Source organism: Zingiber officinale, chromosome 2B (genome assembly GCF_018446385.1).
Source record: "Zingiber officinale cultivar Zhangliang chromosome 2B, Zo_v1.1, whole genome shotgun sequence".
Classification (NCBI taxonomy): Eukaryota; Viridiplantae; Streptophyta; class Magnoliopsida; order Zingiberales; family Zingiberaceae; genus Zingiber; species Zingiber officinale.
The window spans coordinates 67,071,341-67,082,221 of record NC_055989.1 but is presented as its reverse complement, the minus strand read 5'-3'; the positions used below and the strand labels follow the sequence as shown (position 1 = coordinate 67,082,221).

At 34.4% G+C, this 10,881-nt stretch overlaps 1 protein-coding gene across 1 annotated transcript; it reads right to left on the bottom strand.

Moving 5' to 3' along the window:
• Positions 1-312: 312 nt before the first annotated feature.
• On the bottom strand, positions 313-10,264 carry LOC122045774 (putative MYST-like histone acetyltransferase 1). The gene is made up of 9 exons (XM_042606146.1): positions 9,956-10,264; positions 8,654-8,742; positions 8,398-8,457; positions 7,649-7,861; positions 3,626-3,694; positions 3,067-3,228; positions 1,708-1,801; positions 979-1,121; positions 313-674 (listed from the first exon to the last, which is right to left on the bottom strand). Exons 1-9 carry the CDS (start codon positions 10,221-10,223, stop codon positions 471-473), a joined length of 1,302 nt encoding a protein of 433 aa, XP_042462080.1. The 5' UTR covers positions 10,224-10,264; the 3' UTR covers positions 313-470.
• Positions 10,265-10,881: the final 617 nt, after the last annotated feature.

The window sequence follows — 10,881 nt, the reverse complement described above, 5'->3', positions numbered from 1 at the left end:
GGACAGCAGACGAGGGCGAGAAAACAACTAAAGCAAAATAAAATGGAAGAGAGTAATTATCATCAATGAGAACGTTGGAGATACCAATAAAAAGGCCCTTTTTATGTTTTGAATAATTAATTAGACAAGTAAAAAATCTTCATTTTTTTTCTTCTAAATTACCAATAAAATTCCTTTTTTATTTATTTTAATATTTCGCGACTGCCTGCCCATGATTTTGGGCTTGCCGATTTGAGCAGCCTTTGGAAACTCTTAAAATATACTGAAAATTTCAAGACTGTAAAGCGCATTTCAAAAATAAATCAACCTTCGAGAACAAAATATTTTTTTCCTAATTTTTTTACTAATAATTCTAAATTTAAGTGGAGAAAAGACAACAAGTTAAGTTCTGAGAGATAATACACACACCATAATCAATCTTTGGTGCTAACAGAATCTACAACTCCTGATGTTACTTACATACAATAACACTAACCTTGTTCTTTGTAAGGAGTCCATATCAATTTAGTAGCATCCACCTCCAAACCTCCTCGTCCAGCAGCCTTGAGGTGACGATCCAAGACCTTCGGGTCGGCGCAGATAACATGCTGGCCCTTCCTGTATTGTATCAAGTCGAGTGTTTGCAAAGTGCTTAGAATGTCATCAGGTTTTATCGCAGTCATGTCACTGAGTTCCTGTTGACAAATCAAGTTACATTAGATAGACAGTTCAGACATGATTAGCTGTGACCCTAAAGTAACTGACGAGAAAACATTGTGGTGATCACACATTAGAATTATCCTCGTTAAATGATACAATCCCCTTGTTTTCATAAAAAAATTAGTTCACTCATCAGTTCATCACTGTGTTGTGTCATGTGAAAATAGCAACTAAGAGTTTGCTCAAACTGATTCATTTGTCACACGGCTGAGACGAAAACCATGTACAAAATTAGAGAATAACATTCCGAGAGGAAAACAGTTGTGCAGCGACCATTACCTTGATGGAGATGTTGCCCTTGTGCTTTTTTAATATGTCCAGAAGAACTCTAGTCCAGTACCCTCTATAACTTAACAAGCCAAGATCAGACAACGGTCTCTCTGGGGTTCCAACTTTACCCTCCTTTTTTGAAAGTTCATAGGCTGCTCAAGTTCACAAACTTTGATTAGGAAAATCATGATTGATATCGAAAAATATAGCAATAGCTACAACACACTTAATGCCAAACTAGATTTTTTTACTGTGGTTAAGACTTGAGGTTTCATAGAAGTGAATACTGTCTAAATAATCATCCTGTAGCGAAATAAGTGTTCCCTAATCCAAACTACTATATAACTGATTATCTAAACCTAGAGAAAGAAACATGAAATAACCAACAAAGCAAACAGCATGCCAATTGCGCTAATGTCAAGATCTAAATAACTTGAATTATTTTAACTATTGATATAGGTATAGCAAACCGTTGTTGAAGAAAAACTAACATGCAACCGTAATAAATGGCATCTTCCAAATGACAGTCATGATTTTTCTCCAGAAAACTATCATAGCAAGCAGCGCTTCCATTGGATCTCAAGGATGCTGAATGACTGGAGTAGTGAAATATATTAAAAAAATTATAAGATATGATACAGTGTTTTTACTATGAACCACCAGAAATCAGTACAGAAAGAGAATAGTTTCGAACAATAAAATCAAGGATTCACACAAATGATAAGGTAAGAAGATTACAGAAAGCAATTAGAAATTTCCCATATCCTTTCCTCTGATAAGGAGGAAGAGTGAGAATGCATGCTAAATTGTAAGACTCCTCTGAATGTTTTTCCTGCATAAAAATGTAAAGAAAGCATCATCAATACTGAATCAGACATGGAATAAACGGAGGAGAATTATACTGCAGTAAGGAAGAAAAAGTAGTGTGTATATATATATATATATATATATAGAGAGAGAGAGAGAGAGAGAGAAGAGTTATACTGCACCCCAATCGTACGCGGCAGGCATGCACGACTGAGGGACAGGAGCCCACGTGGCAGGGGCCCACGCACGTAGGGAGCTGCCCCTCAGTCGCGCACAACTAGGGTGCAGCATATCAAGTTTCAATATATATATATATAATTCTTTGCATAACTTCTAATATAAATTCTTTTATCAAAGAGTCAACAAAATTATCCACCTGGAATATTAATTGTAGAGGGAGAGACTGAACACCAACTCTCTCATGTGATCCTCAAGTCCTCAACATCAAATTGGAAGGTGCATCATGAAAGGCATTATTTTTTTATGGGCATGATTATGTACAACAACAGCTGGAATTCTACTATTCGTGAATTTACCTAATTCTAATTACAATTATGATTTAGAATGGGGCTGAGTGCTAACTATTGAGTAAGTTTTAAGGACATTAGCTAATCAGCTTGTGACAGTTGTAAGCTAATCAATTTCTAGGAGCAACTTGGTATTCAAAGACGATTTATAAAAAAATATTGACTGATTAACTGGTTAGAAAAACAACTAGAGATGGAGATCATTCTCTGATAATTCCTAAACATCATTCAAACATGGCATGGAACAGGACTCCGGCTAAAAAAAGTCACATACAAAGGGGATGGATGACATAAGCCAGCTTAAGTTAAATGGAAGAAAGACACAAGGAATGTTTGTGGAAGGTTAGCTAAATACTTCAAATTTGTAACTCATTGTCCATGGCTTTAACAGAAGAGGAAAAACAAAATCCAAACCAAAGTTGACTTGTAACCAAAAACTGAATAAAGAGAAGAAATATAATTGTATTATAAAATTAAACCCTCAATGCATAATATCAGCAATAAAACAAGAAAAGAAAACACAAACAGGACCAGGAACTGTAAGATGGATAATATTCTTTTCCCATGGTGTTGATAATTCTGATAGAGAAATCAAGAATCTGAGTTAGAAACTAAGAAAAAATATTAGATAAAATAAATAAAATCATGCAAGCTGATGAATTAGTAAATCCAATGACACAAGACAACTCATTTCATGTCAAAAAAAAAAAACAGAGAGATTTGTAAGAAGGGCACAAGGGCTAAAAAAATATCAAGGTTTTACCTTTGAGAAATAACCAACCATGTGGCATCCTCGATCATCACATTCACAAAGAATATAAAATAGAAATAGATCAACATCATAGTAAAGGGTCTTGTGATCAAGAAACAATTTAGCCAAATAGCAAAGATTCTGCCCATAAACCTTGTTCTTCTTGCCATCAACCTGTGGGAAAGCTTCTATTAGAGCAATAAAATAAAGTTCACAAACAGTGGTAATGAACAGAGATAAAGTCGATTGAACAAGGGAAAATTTCTGGAAAATGATTCAACTGAATTCTATGAGACAATTGGTTGTGTTTGAAGCACCAAATTAGTAGATAGGGCCAAAGGGAGTGGTGATGGCATAAACAAAAAGGAAGAACCATAGAATGGAAGCCACACAAAGCTTTAGGACATTTTGTAGATCCATTAACCATAGATCTCAGTTAACCCAGTAACTATAAAAAGCTGCTTAACATTAACTAGCTTGTCATGATCTTAAAATTTCTCATGAGAAAGTACGTATTTTAGTCTAGTCTGAAGGAAATAATTCAGGTAAGGAATGAGAATATGAAGATCACCTCAAACATAGAAAGGGTGCCACTTCTGTATATCTCATCACCAGGAGGGTGCTTAAGGTCACATTTTCTCTACAAAGTATAAGAGAGCATGTTGAGAAAGCAAAGAAATATCAGAACATATAAAAGGAAATTTTATATACACATACATATACAGATAAGACAACAGAAGTGTGTGTGTGTGAACCAGGAAGAATAACAATGCTTTTGCAAGTCAAAAAGCTGGCTCATGGTTGCACACTAGCATAAACTTTAGTAGATCTCACTAGTCACATTGCCAGCTAGACTGAAAGCAAACATAATCAAGCATTCATTATTGGTTGAACAAGCAACAAGAAAAAGATTATTTAACTTCAAATACGCACTAGAAACAGCTTAGTGGAGATATTTTATGACAACCAAAATTTTGGATTATAAATATTAATCCATTAGTTTATGTTTATTCACGCACCACCAAAGCCAAAAGAGTATCATAACAATCCCCGTAACAAAGACCAACCCATTACCTTGCTAACAGTCTGCATTTGTTAAGCTTAAGATAATGTAAGTTACATAGGACTCTTCTGTTCTGCTATAGGTAAGTGATTACCCCCCTTAACACAAAACTAAATTCATCTCTCTTTTTCATGAAACTTTGATTCCATTAGAGTATGATACCAAACACCAAAATACAACAACAACAACAACCAAGCCTTTTCCTACTAGGTGGGGTCGGCTGTATGAATCCTTTTATGCCATTGAGCTCTATCTCCTATTATATCATCATCTATATTTAAATAAATTTTATCTTGTTTTATTGTTGCTAACCAAGTCTTTTTTTTGGTCTTCCTCTTCCTCGTTTGAAATGCATGTTTATCATAGTTTCACATCGCCTAACTGGAGCATTTATTGGTCGTCTAAGTACATGTCCGTACCATCTTAAACGTGTCTCTCGGAGTTTGTCCTCAATAGATGCAACTCCGACTTTCTCTCTAATGCTCTCATTCCTTATTTTGTCCATCTTCGTATGTCCACACATCCACCTTAACATCCTCGTCTCTGCAACTCTCATCTTATGCTCATGTGCTCGAGTCATAGCCCAACATTCAGTTCCATATAACATAGCAGGTCTAACAGCGGTTTTATAGAACTTACCTTTAAGTTTAAGAGGTACTTTACGATCACATAAAACACCCGACGCTCCCCTCCATTTCACTCATCCTGCTTGTATTTTATGTAAGACGTCTCTCTCAATCTCTCCATCATTTTGTAAAAATAATCTTAAATATTTAAATCTCTCGGTTCCGGGCAACTCGTCCTCTCCTATCTTAACAATTGTTTCATTACTTCTAATATTGCTAAATTTAAATTCCATATATTCTGTCTTTAATCTACTAAGCTTAAAACCTTTCCCTTCTAGTGTTTCCCTCCAAGATTCTAGCTTAGCATTTACTCCTTCACGTGTCTCATCTATCAAAATAATATCATTTACAAATAACATGCACCACGGTAATGTGTCTTGAATGTGCGCAGTGAGTTCGTCCATAATTAGTGTAAAAAGATAGGGACTTAGGGCTGATCCTTGATGTAAACCCTATCTTTATTGGAAATGCTTCAGTTACTCCGCCTGAAGTCTTTACTCTGGTCGTTACATCCTCATACATATCCTTAATTAGTTCAATATATGTTACGCTAACACCTCTCTTTTCTAAAATTCTCCATATAATTTCTCTTGAGACTCTATCATAAGCTTTTTCTAAGTCAATGAATACCATGTGTAGATCTTGTTTTTGCTCTCGATATTTTTCAATTAATTATCTAAGGAGATGTATAGTTTCTATTATCGACCTTCCAGGCATGAACCCAAATTGATTTTCTGTCACTGTGGTCTCCTTCCTTAATCTTTTTTCTATTACTTTTTCCCAAAGTTTCATAGTATGACTCATTAGTTTAATACCCCTATAGTTTGCACAATTTTGTATGTCTCCCTTGTTCTTATATAAGGGAACTAGAGTACTTATCCTCCATTGATCAGGCATTCTTTTCGTTTTCAATATCATGTTAAATAATTTTGTAAGTCATTCAATACCTTGTTTCCCTAAGCACTTCCATACCTCTATCGGAATATCATCTGGTCCAACGGCTTTTCCATTGTGCATCTCATTTAAAGTTTGTTTTACTTCTGAAGTTTGAATTCTACGATAAAAATTAAAATTTCTATGCTCATTTGACCTAATTAAATTACCTAAGTTAAGTTGGTCACCTAAACCTTCATTAAAAAGTTGATGAAAATACGTCTTCCACCGCTCTTTTATTTCTCCATCATTTACTAATACCCTATTACATTCATCTTTAATACATTTTATTTGGCTAAGAGTTCTTGTTTTCCTTTCTCTCACTTTAGCTATTCTATAAATATCTCTTTCCCCTTCTTTTGTATCCAATTTTTAATATAACCGTTCAAAAGTTTCATATTTTGCTTCACTCACTACCTTCTTAGCTTCTTTCTTGGCTATTGTATATTTTTTTAAGTTTTCCTCGTTCTTACAAATATATAATTCCTTATAAGCTATTCGTTTTTTCCTTCACTTTCTCTTGTACTTTCTCATTCCACCACCAAGATTCTTTACTTAGTGGTGCATGTCCCTTTGACTCACCGAGTACACTCTTAGCTACTATTTTCAACTTTGATACCATCTTATCCCATGTTGTATTAGAGTCATCGTATATTTCACCTAATGTTTGTACTTCTACCTTCTCCTTAAATATATTTTGTTTCCCATCCTTTAATTCCACCACTTAATTCTAGGAATTGTATATATTTTCTTTCTATTGATACTATGTTTGAGGCGTATATCCAACACTACTACCCTATTTGGGTAGTTAAGCTTTCTCCAGGATGACTTTGCAATCTTTACAAATCTTTCTATCCTTCTTCCTAACCATAAGAAAGTCAATTTGCGATTTATTATTCCCACTTTTGAATGTGACTAAGTGTTCTTCTCTTTTATTAAAAAACGTATTAGCTAATATAAGGTCATATGCTATCGCAAAATCTAATATAGTTTTCCCTTCCTCATTCCTCGTTCCAAACCCATAACTCCCATGTACTCTCTCATATTCCTCATTTTTCACTCCGACATGCCCATTTAGATCACCTCCTATTAAATCTTCTTATTAGCCAAATTATTTGTATAGGTGAACAGCTAACAAATTCTAAAGAATTTGTAACTGTAGTGAATGAGCTACATGGATGAGTCCATGCAAAACTTACCAAAATGGCTAATAAACTAATTCTACTCTCTACTACTACAAAGTAAACCAAGTAGGATCAATCACATGTATTATGTGCACACAAATGCCTATTTTGGTCTTTTTATACCTTCTTTACTTCACATCTGTTAGGCAAAAAACCTAACATACAAACCATCTAAACCACAAGAGTTCCGCTTTCCATAGAGAAATATGCACTAGCAGATTTCAGTAATCCTTTTAGTTTTAGGATACTTTGATACCAGCACTTATTTGGCAAACTAAATCACTTTTGAATCCTTTTGCAGATGCAGGCTGAAAGCATACAAAAAAAACCTACTCAACTTGATAAAACTTATAGAATGCAAAAGTTTTAGTCCCAAAAAAATATAGGTATACCAGTTGAAATACACAGGCCAAGAGAACATCTATTCTTGTCAATATTATTTTTGATCTATAAATTTATAATCACAATTATGCACACAGTCCAAAAAACTTATCAACTAGTTTACTGATAAGAAATACATCGATTAACAGAAACAAAGAAAATCACATGCAATAACTTTTCAGCATCATGTAGGAACAAAATGCTCCATTCAAGCTAGGCATCCCAAACTACACATAGTACTGAGAAAAAAAGACCAGCATTATTAAATTGTAATATTTCCAATGTAACAATAATTGTAGGGAAAACCTATAAAAGTGGGCAAACATGTACTTCAATGGCTCATATGTAAACAGTGCACATAACTAAATTTAATAGGAGGACCAATCAGAAGGTCAGATGTAGCTCACCATATGCCTTTGAAGCTGCTCTTTGCGTTTCATAAAATTGAGGCAGAACTCACAAAAATACAGTTTTGGAGAGTCACTATACTCTGGTGGAAAAGGAGAAAAGTACCATGTATCAATCTCATATCTTCCAAGTTCTATTTTTGCAATGTTTTTCACTTTTGTGAACTCCTCGTGTTCTCGTAAACTAGCAGCATCAAGCTCCTCGTGACCATGCTGAGCAAATGAAAAATTAACAAAAGTGAAGGAGACTTCCGTTAGATCCATCATCCTAGTGTCCAATCGGTTGAAAGTGGTACTTTTTTCTGTTTTGATATATTTAACATAATCAGCATTTTTTTTCTCTCTCACACATGTCATACCACAATAAAACTCATATCTAATAAAAGTGAAAGCAATTTGATATTTAAATCTTATAAGAAATTTGGAGTCATAATGACAAGACAAATTACAAGAAAGAAAGAAAATTGACTGTTAATATATTGCTATATTGTGAGTTCCACATTGCAGAATACCAAATTTGACCTTAGCATATCGCTAGTATGTGATTGTCCAGACCCACAAAATGGAAAAATAAAACTAACAAGAACATGCAACAAGATCATCATGTAAAGATTTCGGAATTGCCAAGTTTTGAGTGTAGTTTTTAATGAGTAGAAAAGTGCAGTCTAACCAGAATGTAACTAGAAGGATTTCAGAGCAGTAGAAAAGTGCAGTTTGACCAGAATGTAACTAAAAGGATTTAGGAGTACCTCAACATGTGTTTCATCAATCTTTCTTTTCTGATGTCGAGTCATTTTCAAACTTGTTACCTGAAAAGGATTGTGTAGGGAAATTGAACACAAGTCATAAATAACTATTAGATGTGCATGCTGGATTGCAATATATACACAAACTTCAAGATTGAATTTATTTGATAGACAATCCTCCCCCAACTCAATATATTATATCCAAGAAAATAAATACCTATGGCATATACTCATCTGCAAAGTAAACTATGAGAAGTACCTTGTCTTCCACCTTCTCATCGACATCAGCCTCCGCAGTATCAAGATCAAGTTGCTCAAGTTTAACCCATTCATCAAGTCTCCTATTAACTGGCAAAAGAAATACCTCCAAAGGGCATTAGTTATTTACGCACACACAAAAAGAAAAAGTAAACAGGCAAGGTAATCAGCAAGTTAGTTATTCATAGAAACTAGAATACTGACATCTGAGGATATCACAAATGATGCTTGTAGAGAAGGTGTTACAATGAAGTGCTGATGACGTGAGATTCACGTTGAAACCAAAAATTATATCCAAAAAGCATAATCTAATTTTAAAATAACCTACAAATTAAATTTGTCCCTAGATATGTTTATCGTAAAATCATAATGCACGAAATAAACTTAAAATCTCTTAAAATGACAAATTTTGAAGTCCATCCAATTTGAATATTTGATGGCCACCAAACTTCTTCAAGTGATTCCCAACTCAACTTTGAATATTCAACCATCATTCACATGATCAATTAATCCATGTCTGAGAACTCAAAGCCAAACAAGGTCAACAAATTCTTGAGGAGGTTTCTCATCTTTTCTAAGGACTAATGCAATTATCCAAGTTCAGACTAAGTATGATAAAATCCAACAACCTATGTGTTTAATTTAAAACATGGAAAAGCACTTGCCTAAAAATAAAGAACTCTCACAAGCACAACTAGAGAAAAGAGACTTAACTGATATACAGAGAATGTTAATTTTTCCAAAAAGATTTCTTTTTCATGGCACATCCAGATTTTTTTAACTCTGAGATGAAATAACTAGAGTAAGTTGACACATTTCTGATCATCTTTCCTTTAAACAGAGTGTGAAATTCCATATGCAATAGATTGCATTTGCTCTATAGTTTAAATTGAAGGAAGCTACCGAAAAATCGGCTGGAATCAGTAAATACTTGCATTCAAAAGATCTCCATTATGTATGAGAATTGAAACATCCGAGATTTAAACACTAACGCTCATACCTAACAGATACGTCTCCACATAAACATGCTAGAATATGTAAATATTTGCGTTCAAGGCCTCCATTGCATATCAAAATCGAAACGCCATAAATTTAAGCACTAAAGCACTAACGCCCTCACTTAACAAATATGCCAAAGTACTGGAATAAATCTTGTTTTTCCCCATTCCCACTTCGAAAAAACTTCAGAAAAACTCAACTTTGCTAAAAGAAATAAGCTGGGCACAAACCCTAATGTTGGCCATAATCCTAAACGCAACCCAACGCCAATATGGCCAAAAATCTAAAAGCTGGGAGAACATACACTCGGTGTAGTGAACATAGTACTCGTAGTCATTGGGACCTCCAAACGGGATCTTCCGACGCTCGATGACCTTGACGGGGTGAGGCTTCTGATCCCGCCACCGGCACATCACCCGCGTACCCACCTCGAGCGGCGTCCCCCCGGACATCGCCGGCCTCCCCCTCTTCGGTGGGTTCTTTTCCCCTTCGGACGTGGGAGGAGCAGCGCCGCCGTTGGCCGCCGGCGCTGCCGCCGCCGCCCCGTTCTCCGCCTCTGTCATCGAGCCCATTAGGGAACCTGAATCACAACGCCCATTTTTTCGGGTTGAGGTAGAGCGATAACTATGGGCCAGAAAGGGCCTCCTTATTTTAAATGGGCCTTCAAGGAAGCAACAAGTGTGGCCCAACGCAACAATCGTTCAGATTTACGCATTTCAATTATGAAAAAGGCCGAAAAATTGGAAAAATTATCAAAAACATATTATTTAATTTCTTTTTATTTACCGAAAGACGCCCTTATTACTATTATTTGTACCAACCATGCCCCTATCGTTCTAACATCATATTTAACAAAATTATTGTTTTAGCGATTATGATTATAATTGCTATTTTATATGTAAAATTGTTCTAATTTAGTTAAAATTATTATATATAAAATAGTTAACTATATGGATGTTTTTAAACTCTATTTCATATCCTATTTAAAATAAATTTTATTTTATTTTATCATTACTAACTATTTTTCTTTATTATTTAATATATATATTTATTTTAATTTTAGATCATCTAACTAGAATATTTATTGATCATTAAAATATATATTTATATCATCTTGAATATATCTTTTAAAAAAAAATTTCAATAGATACAATCTTGACTTTATCTTCTATATTTATATCTTTTTATTTTATCTATTATCGTATGTTCATATATTCACCTAAATATCAT